The sequence below is a fragment of the Onychomys torridus genome, chromosome 14 (assembly GCF_903995425.1).
Source record: "Onychomys torridus chromosome 14, mOncTor1.1, whole genome shotgun sequence".
Lineage (NCBI taxonomy): Eukaryota > Metazoa > Chordata > Mammalia > Rodentia > Cricetidae > Onychomys > Onychomys torridus.
Window position 1 is genome coordinate 81,299,287 of NC_050456.1, and position 15,938 is coordinate 81,315,224.

The window sequence follows — 15,938 nt, forward strand, 5'->3', positions numbered from 1 at the left end:
TCTGGAGGTCTGGGTGGATGTGGGTATGCATACATTTGTGAGAGTATAAGGGCCCCAGAGGATATTCAGTGCTGGATATCATATTTTACTGATCTCCTTGGATTTTGTGGGGGTTATTTTGTTTTGTTTTTGTTTTTGTTTTTTTCAGGCAGGATCTCACATTGAACCTGAAGCCCATCAGTTTGGCTAGACTGGCTGGACCAAAGCTCCATTTAAGGATCCCCTGTCTCAGTCCCTTCTACTTTCATCTAGTGGTTACAGCAGATGTATGCCACTAAACATGGCTTTTACATGGGTGCTGGACTTCAAACTCAAGTCCTAATGCATACATGGCAGGCACTTTACCTTCATTGAGCCATCTCCTTAGGCCTGAGTTCTGTTTTCATTATAGAAGTAGCTATCAGGACAAAACATTGTCCTGTTGTCTTAGAAAGATACCATTTAATGTGAAGATTTTGTTTTGTCTCTGTTATTTTCTAATTGTTATGAATTAGAAAATGACCCAGGTCTCTGGAGAGGTTGAGAGAGTGCAAATGGGGATCAAATTTTTCAGGTAGACAGTTAATTTGTGAAATGAATAAAGAAGTATGCATTTGAAATCATCAGAAGGCATGAATGTGAGGCTTCCATCACTTTCTCCTGCTATACTCAAAAGCCAGGGGACAGGAAGATTCAGGAACACACCACCACCACCACCACCACCACCACCACCACCACCACCACCACCACCAATATGGACCCTACTATCCATAAAGTAATATATACACTGCAAGATACCCCTTGCTTAAGATCTTAAAATTTAACAGCCTTTTCTTTTGAAGTCTTGTTCACTATCAGTTTTTAATACCATCCCTAACACTTCATTTTCTTACCATAATTCTGGAATGTGACTGGATTGTATAGCTATTTTTCTCCAGACCCTACATCTCTGTTCCTTTCCCTGTCTGGTACAGCCAACAGGACGTACATAGATGCACATGGCTTCCTGTTGTATGATATTTTGTGTTCTGACAAATAAAGCTTGCACTGAAAGATCAGAGAAATACAGCAGTGGCCACTAGAGAGACTTCTTACCTCTAGGAATCCTCAGACTGAATGAGAGGAGGGGCAGATCTCGTCTCCTTAGACAAAAAGGGGGAAATGTATATTTTGTTTGTGTTCTGACAAATAAAGCTTGCCTGGAGATCAGAGGGCGGAGCTAGCCACTAGTTAACCATAGAGCCCAGGCAGTGGTTGTACACACCTTTAATCCCAGTACTTGGGAGGAGGAAGCAGGAAGATGAGAAGTTCAAGGCCACCCTGGGCTATAGAGATTCAACCAGTCTAAATGAGAAACAGAGCTGAGCAGTGGTGACAAAAGCTTTTAATCCTAGCACTTGGGAGAAACATGCCTTTGATCCCGCAGTAGGGTGTGGGAGACAGGAATATAAGGTGGGTCAGACAGGTTCTGCCCCCCATTCGGTCTGAGGATTCCTAGAGGTAAGAAGCATCTCTAGTGGCCACTGCTCTCCTCCTCTGATCTTTCAGTGCAAGTTTTATTTGTCAGAATACAAACAAAATATCATACAACAGCTTCCTGTATCTTTGCACCTGGAAAGTACTGGGAAAAGAATTGCAGATGTTGGGTTGGTCATATACCAAGTAGGAAAGCAAAGGAAGGAAGTTTTTTGTTTTTTTGTTTTGTTTTATGCCTCCACTGGTAGCTTGACATCTCATCTTTAATAGTTCCCAATAGTAGTTCTTTAGTAGCCTTTCTGTCTCAGCCTCACCAATGCTGAAATTACTGGTATGAGCCACCAAACTCTGCTCCTCTAGACTGCTTTGTATGTGAATAAATATTTTGGGCATTTTTAACTTCCTTCAAATATTTCCCCTTACATTTGCATTAGTTTGTATGTAGGCAAAACATTATTAACTATTTTAAATATTCAAAGGTCTCTAGTTAGCTTCTGCTGAAACTAAACTCTGTGCAGGCCCTCTGCTGGAATAAGCCTGAAATATGCAGTATGCTTCTAAATGCAACTGTGCTTCCATGTTTACAGATTTCCTGAAAGACTTAGAATATACTTAGTAAAGAACAGGTATCTTGAAACACACAGGTGTACACTGACCTGAAATAGTGTCTTGTGTTGTATCAAATAAAGATGAGGAATATTGGGGGCTGGAGAGATAGTTCAACAGCAGTTAAGTGCACTTGCTCTTCTAGAGGACCCAAGTTGAGTTCCAATATGGGACAATTTGCAGTTGCCTGTAACTTCTTCCGGCCTCCATAGGTCCCCACACATATGGCATATATTCTATAGACAACAATAAATATATACACAGAAATAAAAATATTAAGAAACAGGAGTCTTGGGTTTTCTTAGCACTCATGTTCCTATTGAGCTGGTTTGTCTCATCTACTAATCTATTTTTGAGATTATACTAAGAGGGCAGGGAAACAAAACTACCTGCCTAAATCTTTTTGTTTACTTACTTTAGTAGGACCCTCCAAATACGGTGGATGGTTGTTGCATTAAGATGGTGTCTTAGTGTTACTATTGTTGTGATGAAGCACCATGACCCAAAGAACTTGATGAGGAAAGGGTTTATTCTGCTTATGCCTCCATATCACAGTTCATCATCCAAGGAAGTCAGTACAGGAACTCAAACAGGCAGGAACCTGAAGGCAGGAGCTGATGTAGGGGCCATGGAGGAGTGTTGCTTACTGGCTCGCTCTTCATGGCTTGCTCAGCCTGCTTTCTTTATAGCATCCAGCACTGCCATCCCAGAGGTGTCACCACCCACAATGGGCTATATCCTCCCAGATCAATCATTACTTAAATAAATGCCCTACAGGCTTGCCTACAGCCCTATCTTAGAGAGACATTTTTTCAGTTGGGGTTCTCTCCTCATTAAATGACTCTAAATTGTGTCAGATTGGCCTCAAAACTAGCTAGCACAGATGGTGTGCAACCTTGTCACCCAACTATGTGCTAGGGCTGAAGGTGGGGCAGTTGATCTGTGAATACAGGGTCCTGCTCATGGTCTGGCTAATGCCTGGTACCTCCCTAACTCCAACAGCTATGCCAGACTATTGGCTACCCTCTTCCCTCACCTCTAGTATTCCTTGAAATGAACAAGAATATGAATAAAATAATTTGATTGGCCAGTTTACCATTTGATTAATGGCACTTGGCTAGTAAAATGATCATTGTATTTATGCATTTTTTAGTTACTTATGGGTACCAAATCTAAGTAGTTTCAGCTATAACTAAACTAGATATTGTGGTGGTATTGTGTTCCCCAAAATACTGTGCACCCTAATAAACTTATCTGGGCTCAGAGACAGAACAGCCACAATATTAAGCATAGAGGTTAGACAGTGGTAGCACATGCCTTTAATCCTAGCATTCCAGAGGCAGAGATCTACCTGGATCTCTGTGTGTTCAAGGATACAGACAAGCATGGTGACTCATGCCTTTAATCCCAGAAAGTGAGCCTTTAATCCCAGTTAGTGATGGCAAAAAGCAGAAAGGAATATAAGGTGTGAAGACCAGAAACTAGAAGCATTTGGCTGGTTTAAGCTTTTAGGCTTTTGAGCAGCAGTTCATCTGAGCCCCATTTTAGATAAGGACTCAGTGGCATCCAGTCTGAAGAAACAAGATCAGCTGAGGAATTGGCGAGGTGAGGAAGCTATGGCTTGTTCTGCTTCTCTGATCTTCTAGCTTTCACCCCAATAACTGGCATCAGGTTTGATTTTATTAATAAGACCTGTTAAGATTCCTGCTACAAGATATGGTATATTTCTTCATATAATCCCTTGAAACTTAATCCAGATTTTTTAAAGGAATTAATTTATAGTGTATGCTTCAACACCACTGATACTAGTGGATCTTAAAGCATACCATGCTTTCCCAGGAATGTGCCTGCTATGCTATTTGCAGTTATAATTGCTTCTGTCTGTGTTTAGTGGAATTTGTATGTCGTTCTGTGCAAGTGCTCATTATTAATGTGAGTTTCCAAGGGGAGCGTTTGAAGAAAGCCATTCCTTTTATTTTACTTTGGTTCTAAATGTGATTCAAAATTGTTAATACTAAAAAAATGAGAAAATATTCAATTAGGAAAATTTGACCAGTTTATAAATTTATTTGATCTTTTCTATTTTAGCAAGTATAACAGGAAGGACCTCAGAATCCCCTGGATCTGGATTTCTTTTCTTGTGTCTCCAGTCATTTGTGTTATTTTATTAGAGCTATTGGTCTTTCCAAAGGTCTTTATGAGCACTAAATTAGGTTTTCTATGTAGAGTTCCTGGCCTCAGTTAACATGTTCAGTCTTTATGTATTTGGTCTAGTTTTTCTACATAAAACAACTTGGTAATATCAATAGCATATTAGAATCCAAATAAGCTTTTGTTCTTTTTGAACATAGCATTAAAAGATTTTTTGACAGTGTCAACTCCTATGGTAGAAACATAGATAATGTTACAGTGATTATTTATGCTTCTCAGAGATAATATAAAAGTTTTATTATTGAAACTTTGAAATAAAGGACATTTGTGATTTTTTTTTTAAACTTTTTCCTTGGAGGATCAGATTTGAAACTACATGTTCTGTGTTCTTGGACTTTGTATGATTTAGGAACATACTTTCCGTTATCTCTGTATCTTAGTGGGTTTTTTCCTGTGTTTTTTGCTAGTTTAAATTCTGTTTTGTGCAGGACAAACAAATGTTTATGAATATGTATTAGTTAGAAACAGATTTTTAAATTAGTGAACAGAATTTTAAATTTGGTATCAGATTTGCTTTCTTTAAATTTGACATATTCCCTTTCTTATTTCTTTGACAATTTTAAGGTACTGGCTTATAAATTAAAACCTCAGAATGATTGAATGCCTTTCCAATAATCCCAATAAATGTCAGCTTTGTAGGTCAGCTCACTGCTGCGGGCTCCTTTGTTACCTTCAGGAAGATGGGAACAGCAGAGAGTCTCCTTCCATAGTGACTTCACACATTTCCCTGGCCGGCACTTGGATATCTCAGTGTGGCTTGTAAAGTAAAGGCAGCCCTGCTTATCATGACCAGAGAACATATTTTCAGATTTGTCCATACTCTTCCTTCCCTCCCCTGGCGAGCTGCAGAGAATTGATGTGACTTAGAATTCTCATTCTCATTCACTCTCCCTCTCACCCCTTCCCTCTCTCTGTTTGGTCTGGTAGAAATGAAAATTAAACTCTTTTCTTACTCTCACATTCAGTATAATTTACCTCAAGTCATTAAATGTGGTGGGTGGAAGGATTTCCCATAACCAAGCGGTCCTCCAGCAGGCACTGGCTGGGTATCCTATATTTCAGTTTGTTTCTGACCTTGTCTACATGGAGTTAGTATCAGATCCTACAAGCTAAGAACTCAGTCCCACAATTCTCTCTTCCCCACTTAGAAAAAGTTGAAAGTAATAAACTGTCATGTGAGCCTTTGACCTGCTATACCTTGGGTTCCTACAATTCCTATCTCGAATTCTATTAATTTGCTAGGATGGCTTATAGAACTCAGATATATGTTTACTGGTTTATTATAATGGCTGTTACAAAGGATATAATGGATATAGACAACCAGCCAGATAAAGAGATACATAGGGAATGGTCTTGGAAGGGACACAGAACTTTAGTGTCACAACTCGACATGTTCAAAAGCCTGGAATCATTGCAACCCTGTCCTCTTGGGTTTACACGGAGGTTTCATTAAGTAGCTGTGATTGATTAATGCAACACAAATTGCTAAACAGTTGTAATAATAGAAAACCTGGAGCGAAATATTAGGGTGAAAGCTGAAAGATCAGAGAAGCAGAACAAGCCAGTCACAAGTTCTTACCTCTCTTACCTAAAGGATTTTCTTTCAAGTGAGGCTATAAACTGGTTTACAATTATTGTATAAGTTTACAGATGAAAAAGGAGTCCTAAGATTTCGAAAGTCATTATGCTCTCACGTTTTGATTGTAAGACTGGATCTTGTGGTATTTAGTCAGCTTTTCAGGCAGGCTGTGTAGGTTTGATCAGTTTTGTCTAAATTCTTAGCTCTAAACATGTGAATTACTTAAACCAGACTAGGATTGTAGTAAGGGGCTCTTTTGGTTCTCAGTCCTTTAAATTTTTTTCTTTGCACCAGGCGGTGGTGGCGCACGCCTTTAATCCCAGCACTCGGGAGGCAGAGCCAGGCGGATCTTTGTGAGTTCGAGGCCAGCCTGGGCTACAGATCGAGTTCCAGGAAAGGTGCAAAGCTACACAGAGAAACTGACCCCTGAGCAGTCAGTGTTGGCAAGTAGGAAAGCCCCTACTCTGGAACACTCCCAGGAGTCATTGCATTGTAATATATTATCAGAAATATGTTTGATTAATTTAATGTATTAGAATCTTCTTTCAAATTTGGGATAGAATACTTACATTTTAAGAAAACCCTACATGACAGCATTATTCTCTTCTAGTATAATTAAATTGTTTTAATTTATGAAAATTATATTTTCACATAATTTTAATTATTTTATTAAAAATAATACTTCTGTGTTAGAAACATTTTCTTTCTTTTTCTCTCTCTCTTTCCTTTTTGATTTGAGACAGTATCTCTCTAGTAACTTAGCCTCATCTCTTCCTGCCTCCCTTTGGATTATAGATGTATTCCAACATACCTAGATTGCAACATTTCTTGATCTTTAATTACAGTAATGATTAGCAAATTAATTTTTGGCTCTCCCAAAGAATTCAAAACTGACAATAGAGAAGAAAAATCCAGATTCATTCTCTTTGTTGTTGCGTGAATCCTAAATTGTCTTATAATAACCCAGAGCCAGATATCACGGTGAAAGCTGAAAGATCAGAGAAACAGAGCAGCCACCTCTTAACTCACTGACTCCTCAGCCTGCAAGACTGAGTTCCTGTCTCCTCCTGCCTTATATTCCTTTCTCTGTCCAGCCATATCACTTCCTTTCTTAACCTTCCTAGTGCTGGAATTAAAGGTGTGTGATCCCAAGTGATGGAATTAAAGGTGTGTGCCACCACTGCTTGGTTTTTTCTCTTTTAAACTGGATTAATCTCATGTAGCTCAGTAGCCTTGAACTCACAGAAATCCAGACGGATCTCTGCCTCTGCCTCCTGAGTGCAAGGATTAAAGGTGTGTGACACTACTGTCTGACCTCTGTGGTTGGCTCTGTCCTCTGATCTTCAGGCAAGCTTTATTTCTTAGATTACAAATATATCACCACACTTTGATACTAGTTTCATATGCATTTTTGTATTGTTTGCATTAAAAATATTTTATGTGTATATATAATATGTAAATATATGTGACAGACATATATAAATACACACATATATGTCTGTGCAAACAATGTTTTGAGATTGCATGGCCCCTATTAATCACTTTTTTTATTGGTTGGAAATCTGGCTGTAGCTTGTATTACTGAACGTAGTCCTTTCTTAAACTTTTTGAGGGTCATTTGATGGTATTTACAAATATGATTAAGTGTAGTATACTGACTGAAAAATACAGAGACTAATACTTCCTTGTTTAACTGGTAAATTATGTTACTGAATGCCTATGAATAGGAATTCTCTGATGTGTAGTAGAAGATCTGCTCATATGGTCCATTTTAAGGGTAGTCCTAGAGGTAGGAGAAAGTTCTAACCCTGAGTCTATTGCGAAGTGTTCCAGGTCATTTTGTGGCAAATGCTGACTTATGGAGAATTGCAGCACTGTGAGTGGAGGACTGATTGGTCTTCAGGGGTAAAAGATTATGTGGGAAGTGAGCCACACTGAAGTAAGTTGGCTCTTAGGGAAGAGAAAGTGGGGAAGAGCATCATTCCATGTCCACAGCCATGGCTCCTCTGGCTGTACTCAACTGGATGTGAAAATGGGGCCTTTGAGAATTATGTGACTGCACTGCCTTTGAAGCTTGAGCTGAGGAAGTTAAACTGATAAACTGTAGGCCTTCAAAGCCTTCAGTAAGGTGAACTGAAAAGGAAGTTCCTGTTTTCTAAAAGATTGTTCGGTTAGCTAAATTTAGTACTTGGGAGACCAGGCAAGAGAAGCCTTGGGGGAAGCAGGTGAGGACATCAGACATCAGAGGCCAAGTATATTAAACAATTAGGTGCTACAGAAATGTGACTTTGGTATTCACTCTGAAATTACTGAAGTTAGAGTGCATCTATACTACAGAAGGTGCCTTTTGATCTTTCCATTGCTCCTGGTGGTTGGTTGGCTTAGAAGGAAGAGGTAGAATGGGAAAGAGCCTCACAATAAGTTAGAAGGATCCAGTACCAAATACCTGCTTTAATGCTCTGCCTGCCGCTAACTGTCCCATTCCTGATCAGACTTTTAAAGTAATGTAAAGAAATGGCAAAGACTTGATTACAAATGAATTCATTTTTTACCTAATTTGGTAAGTCTAACAAGCCTGTCCACTCGAGTCCCTCACTGTAAGCACCACATTTCTTCCTGTTCCCTGGGGAAGTGTACCCTCCTTTTTTTGGGGGGTGGTGGTTCAAGACAGGGTTTCTCTGTGTAGCTTTGGAGCCTGTCCTGGAACTCACTCGGTAGCCCAGGCTGGCCTCGAACTCACAGAGATCTGCCTGCCTCTGCCTCCCGAGTGCTGGGATTGTGCCATTCTTGTACACTGTTTGACCTGGATTAAAATTTGCCCCTCAGTGATGATGGAGCACAGCATCTAGAGTTAAGCAAATGTAGCAGTCCACTGACTGACCTTTTACCTTGTTGAACATTGCCTTCCCTAACTTCTAAGTGTTTGTCTCATTTGGGAAGGTTTTTACACTCCACCCCACACCAATTAATTTATGCTTACCTAATTTAGAAATGACTCTTTCCATCCTAGCTTGTCTCGTGGTTCAGTCAAATTATATCCTTCGTATTATGTTGCTCAAGTAAGGCCTGTATAGGCTTGTTTGTAGACCCAGAAGGAACCCATAACACTACCAGTGTCACTCACTACCTTGCTTGCTTTCCTTTTGCAGTCACTCACTCAGGACTTCGGAGAGCTAGTATAAGCAGTCTATTGTCAATGGCTTGATGGTGACCTATCCTGTGTCCAGGGATTGGCTCCTGCTAGGCCCTTTTTTCTGTTGTTTGTTCTCATGATCAAACTTGAGAAGTAGAGTTGAGTCTGAGAAACCTTGGAAGCTATACCCCACCCCTGGAGACTATATCCAGTTCAGCTCGGGTTCCGGTTCCACTTCCTTCAGCCAGAAGACAGCATTGTTAGACTGGATTCTTTGTAACTCAGGAAAGTTCTGTGCATCAGATCTTCTCAGTCACTAGTACAAAGTCTCCTATGATCCGCTGTACCACCAAATCAAAACTATGTGTGGCCTGTGTGCTCTTCTTTTGAAAGCTCCCTTGTAGCCAAAAACAGCACTAGCTTCCTTTGGAAAGATGTTTTATTTTAGCTGCATCAACAGAGAAAACATTCTTCACCTACTTTTTCAATCACTTTTCCAATATGCAGGCCTTGCTTATGGAGAACTATGATCACAGTATGCATTTGAGAGAGGGCAGGAGACTGGTGGAGATGACCCTTGCATATAGAAGTCGTCTAGTTAGGGATAAAAAGGGAAAGCAAAAAAAAAAAAAAAGAGAGAGAGAGAGAGAGATGGATTTTGAAGCCTTTGTCTAGATTTCTAGCAGAATGATGGCAATGATAACATTATTTTTTAAAATGCAAGAAGGCATTTTTTTTTTTGTACTTTGATGTTTCAGGTGCCAGGGAATACCCACTTGGGTGGTAGGAGGCAGAGAAGTCTCTGGTGGTATTTGTGGTCCCCCAAACCCTTTCCCTCCAAGTTCTCAAAACATGGCAAGTAAGGTACCACACATATCAACTTCCCTTCTCTGAAACAGTGTTAGAAAGCATTAGAGCAGAGTGTTTTAAAGAGGCATTATATAAACATAGAACAATAAGAATACGAAATAGCCTAGGGATCATTTTGTTTATGAATGGCAGGAGTCATTAAGTCATGTGTGTGTTTTTCTCTCTCAGGTTCATTTTCCAGACACTGAAAGAGCAGAATGGCTAAATAAGGTAAGATTAGCATATTCTAAATATTCATTGGGAATTAGAGGGCCAGAGACTATCTTTCCATGTTTGGGAATTTCAGTTTTGGTGGTATTGGAGTTCAGATTGCAAGGAGCAGGCTTCTGCTCCCCAGAGGACTGTTGCAAGCAGTGTGACTTTCCCTTGGGAAGATCAAGAGCTGTGTCACCGACCTAAGAAGATTTATGCATGTGCTCACATGGCATTGCCATCTGGCTTCATGTCTTCATTCGTGAATAGAAACTGCTCACATCTGCCTTATAGAAATCACCAGCAGACATTCTGGAAATGATATAAAGAGAAAAATAACTCCCAAGAAACTACCCATCTATAGTACCTTTAATGGATGTTTTGTTTCAGTAAGCTTTAGGCTGAATGTCTCTTGTCTGGTATTTTGAGCATCTCTAAGGCAGTATGGCGACACTAGCCTAAACAGGAGCACAAGTTAGTATGTGGTTATAACATTCAGGAGTGGTTTCTGAGGGCCACACAGTTTTTGTTGGGTTTGCTTTAGTTTTGTTGTGGTGTTGAAATCAAGCAAGGGCCTCACTCAAAAGAGGCAAGTGTGCCATTGAGTAACCCTCCCAGCCCAAGATCTATGGCTTAAGTTTTGGTTTTGATTTTGGTGTTTGTTTGTTTGTTTGTTTGTTTGTTTTTGAGACAGGGTTTCTCTGTGTAGCCCTTGGCTGTCCTGGAACTCACTCTGTAGACCAGGCTGTCCCTAAACTCAGATATCTGCCTACCTCTGCCTTCTGAGTGCTAGGGATTAAAGGCTTATGCCACCACTGCCTGGCCATAGCTTGTTTTCCCACAGTTAGTTGAAGCCATGGGACTTTAAGTGATTATTAGATATGCAGACTTGTTTAAACAGAATAGCTGACTAAAAGAACTAGTTCCTGTAGCATATTGTCTAATGAGTAGTTTATTATTGAAATAAATGCTTAACGTATAGAACACATTTGACAGGACTGCTTTTGAATGACAAGACCACCTCTCCCTTTTGTTTTAGTTTTCAAAGCCAGTTTCTGATAGACTACATGATTATAATTTTTCTTAGTGACTCAGCTAAATTATGTATCATACATCATAACAGTATTTAACGTGAGTTTCTTTTCCTTCTAGACTGTAAAGCACATGTGGCCCTTTATTTGTCAATTTATAGAGAAGCTCTTTCGAGAAACCATAGAGCCAGCTGTGCGAGGAGCAAATGCCCACCTCAGCACCTTCAGCTTTACAAAAGTGGACGTGGGTCAGCAGGTCAGTCCTTCCTTCTTTAGTGCCCTTTCTCACACACACAGTTGGATTGCTGCGGAAGCATAAGAACGGTGTGAGCACTGCACAGGCCCCAAGGAAGAAGACCAGTTGGAAAGTCTGCAGACGAAGGGTCTTCTTCCCAGCATCCGGTTCTGACTTTTCCTGCTTCTTGCCTCACTCTCACTGTGCTGTTGTTTATGTTTTGTTGTTTCTATTTTACTTTTTAAATTAATTTTTATTTTTGTTTATGTGTGTCTGTGTGAGAATATGCCATATTTGCATGCAGGTGTTCATGGGGGCCAGAAGATGGTATCAGAGCTTCTGGAGATGGAGTTACAGGCATTTGTACAGTTGTCTGATGTGAGTGCTGGGAACCAAACTCACACCCTTTGGAAGAACAACAGGTGCTCTTAACCACTGAGCCATTTCTTCAGCCCTATTTTGACTTATTTTATAATGACAGTTTTAAATGCAGATTACTAACTTTAAAAAATATCAGTCTGGGCGGTGGTGGCGCACGCCTTTGATCCCAGCACTGGGGAGGCAGAGCCAGGTGGATCTCTGTGAGTTCGAGGCCAGCCTGGTCTACAGAGCGAGATCCAGGAAAGGCACAAAGCTACACAGAGAAACCCTGTCTCAAAAAATAAAATAATATAAAAAAATTTAAAAATACATCAATTCAAATTAAAGGTGGGGACACATACCTTTAATCCCAGCACTTGGAAGGCAGAGGCAGACAGATCTCTATGAATTCAAGGCCAGCCAGGTCTACAGAGTGAGTTCCAGGACAGCCAGAAGTGCAGAGACACACATGCATGCAAAACATCCATACATATAAAACAAACTTAACAATGATTTTTGTATCTCCATATTTCATATGTATTATATCATTAATATTTATACAGTTTTAATTGTATATTATTAAATAATATTTTTCTATATAAATTACTAAATTTGATTTCATCCAAATTTTTAATTTTTTTAGGATCTTCTAAAAGTTATGAGAAATCATTTCTTACTGATATTATTTAATCATAAATTTTCTACAATAAATAAATTCTAACATATGATAATTATTTTGAGAAAATATTGAGGTTCTTTTTGCATTTGTACTATTAGTTTTTAAATTTTTTGACAATTTCATGTTTGTATTGTATTTTATGCAGTATATTATGCCGTATTTATACTTGAGTTATCTTTTCTTATCCTCTTCCCACTTCTGTTGACCCCCTTCTTCCCAACTAGTCCGCTTCTCCTTTTATGTCTCTCCCTTTCCTTCCTTCTTCCTCCCTCCCTCCCCCTTTGTGAGGGATGGTCTGTATTTTGGCTTTTTGAGACAGTCTTGCTAAGGAGCACAGGCTGGCCTTTAAATACAAAGTGTAGGCCAGGGAGATGTTTCAGTAGTTCAGATCTCTAACTTAGGATCCAAGTATGATTCCAGTTACCCACAACAATTGGCTTATCATCGCCTATGATTCCACCTCAGGAGATCTGACATTCTCTTATGCCTCAGCATACACACAAGTAAAAATAAGTCTTAAAAAAAAAGAAATGCAGCATGTCTTATGATCTTTCTTTTGTGGTTGTATAGTCAGTTATCTGTATCATATGGTAAGTATTATTTTTCTTTTTGAGACAGGGTCAGGGTATGTTTAGCTCAGACTGGCCTTAAATGCAATCCCATGTTTGAGCTTTTCATTTATTTATTTATTTATTTATTTATTTATTTATTTATCTATCTATCTATCTATCTATCTATTTATTTATTATTCATTCATTCATTCATTCATTCATCCATTCACTTACTTTCTTGCTTATTTATTTATTTATTTAGCTATGTATACAGTGTTCTACCTGCATATTTGCCTGCAGGCCAGAACAGGGCTCTAGATCTCATTACAGATGGTTGGGAGCCACCATGTGGTTGCTGGGAATTGAACCCAGGATCTCTGGAAGAGCAGTCAGTGCTCTTAACTGCTGAGCCGTCTCTCCAGACCATGTTTGAGCTTCTTAAGTGTTGTGATTATCGGCCTGCCCTATTACATTCAACTATACCTTGTCTTTTTTTAATCTACTCACAGCCAAATTTTTGTGAAATTTTAAATGAAAACTTATAAAACATAAATTAAAAGTAATGGCAACTATTAACAAGGATAGGGCAGAAAAGGATCAGATTAAACTGAAAGAGATGAGGGTAAAAGGAGCTTCAAAATAAAAGCAAATATATTTATTATGTGTGCTGACAACAACATTGATACAGTGTTTATTGAATACTCACTGTATGCCTTGCAGTGGACTTCCATTCAGTATGTCATTTAACTTCACAGTCATCTCACATAGCTGTCACTGTCATTTGTATCTCACAGATGAGAAAACTGAGGAATACAAGTTAATAAAATGTCAAAGTTAAACAGTGTGTTATAAATGAGAATTACTCTTGTAGTCTGATGCTAAACTTGTACTTATCATATCTATGCTGTATTTTACTTTTTATTGTTTACTTTTAAGCCTTTCTCTGTTTTAAATTAAGGTATTTATTGTTTCAGCCCCTTAGAGTCAATGGTGTTAAGGTTTATACTGAAAATGTAGACAAAAGACAAATTATTCTGGACCTTCAGATTAGGTAAGTATTTATTTGTGTTATATTCTTGCCTTGGCTATTGACACATAGTGTTCACTTAGCTGCATGTATAAGATGGAGGATATAAATGAATTTCTTGTCTGTTCTTCATTGGAATTTGATCTAAATATTGACAACCTTTGAGTTCCTGATAATCTAGATAACTGTCATTCATTAAATATATTAAATATAATAGGGCTGAAAAGATGACTCAGCAATTAAGAGCAATTGCTACTCTTCCAGACAGCCTGGGTTTGATTCCTAGCACCCACATAGCGGCTTACAACCATCTGTAACTCCAGTCCCAGGGAATCCAATGCCCTCTTCTAGCCTCCATGGGCACCAAGCAAACACCAGGGTACACAGACATACATGCAGGCACAACATCCCATACACATAAAATAAAATAAATTTCTAAAAATGTACTGAATTATATAAAAAACAATATATGCTGTACAAGAAAACTATAATCTAATAATTAATCCTTATGAGCCTTTGTAGCAGGAATCTTAACAGGTCTTATTAATAAAATCAAACCTGAGGGCAGTTATTGGCGTGAAAGCTGGAATATCAGAGAAGCAGAACAAGACACAGCTACCTCACCTCGCCAGTTCCTCAGCTGATCCTGTTTCCTCAGACTAGAAGCCTCTGTATCCTCATCTGAATGTGTCTCAGCTGAACTATGCTGCTTCAAAGCCTAAAAGCTTAACCAACCAAAAAGCCTCTAGTTTCTGGTCTTCACACCTTATATATCTTTCTGCTTCTGCAATCACTCCCTGAGATTAAAGGCTCACTTCTGGGATTAAAGGAGTGAGTCACCATGCTTGGCTGTATCCTTGAACAGATGGATTTCTGCCTCTGGAATGCTAGGATTAAAGGCATGTGCTACCACTGCCTATCCTTTGTTGTTTAATATTGTGGCTGTTCTGTCCCTGACCCCAGATATATTTATTAGGGTGTGTAGTGGATAGCCATCCCAGCATTGGCCTGGAAGTTCCAACCCCCATTGAGGCTTTGGTAATGGTCATGCCCACAAGGCGGAAGACCCAGGATCGAGAGGAGGGCTCTCTCTTGGTTCTGGGACGCTGGACGCAGGAGATAGACTGAGCAGAGTTCTCCAGAGAACACCGCCAGACTGCGCCATATCTTTGCCAGACCCTACAACCTATCCCTTCATTTGTAAGTTACCCCACAAAATAAACCTCCCTTTTAACTACGTGGAGTGGCCTTAATAATTTCACCAATAAGGGTGCACAATATTTTGGGGAACACAATACCACCACAAGCCTTAGTATAAAAACCCTCAACAGAATATTAGCAAATTGAATCTAGTAGCATAAATTATATACTATCAACAAGTAGAATTTATTCCCAGAATGCAAATGTGATTCAGCATATGAAAACCAATCTGAAAAACACTCCACTTTATTTTAAGAAGGAAGTGGTGTGGGTGGTAGGAGTGAGTCCTTCATGCTTATCTCAGTTGAGACAGAAGATGAATTTAACAAAATTCAGTACTCCTTCATGATAAAAAGAAAAGTTCAACCTAGAGAAGTTAGACAACACAATGTGGTGATATTTTATTTGTGCTCTATCAAATAAAGCTTGCCTGGAGACCGGAGGAAAAAGCCAGCTACCATATTAAACATAGAGGCCAGGCAGTGGTAGCAGATGCTTTTAATCCTAGCGTTGGGGAGGCAGAGATTCATCCAGATCTCTGTGAGTTCAAGGCCACACTGGGAACAGAGCCAGACATGGTGGCACATGCCTTTAATCCCAGCACTACTTAACCATAGAGGTCTGGAGGTCTGTACAGACAGACAGGAGATGATGTAGCTGGGCAGAGAGAAGAGTAAGATGGCAGGTACAGAAAGGTATATAAGGCATGAGTATACAGGAAGTAGCTCTCTTAGGCTGGAGATTTTCTAGTAGTAAGAACTGTGGCTGGCTTGTTCTAGTCCTCTGATCTTTCAGCTTTCACCCCAATA

The 15,938-nt window shown here is 39.4% G+C and overlaps 1 protein-coding gene across 4 annotated transcripts in view; it reads left to right on the top strand.

Annotated features, from left to right (window-relative positions):
• The window catches only part of Esyt2 (extended synaptotagmin 2), a 100,010-nt gene that overhangs the window by 32,273 nt on the left and 51,799 nt on the right, over window positions 1–15,938 (top strand). For all 4 annotated transcript variants that reach the window (XM_036205603.1, XM_036205604.1, XM_036205605.1 and 1 more), the window contains exons 2-4: window positions 10,023–10,064; window positions 11,199–11,333; window positions 13,877–13,953. In XM_036205603.1, the coding sequence (XP_036061496.1) occupies window positions 10,023–10,064; window positions 11,199–11,333; window positions 13,877–13,953 (254 nt within the window). The remainder of the gene's footprint in view (window positions 1–10,022; window positions 10,065–11,198; window positions 11,334–13,876; window positions 13,954–15,938) is intronic.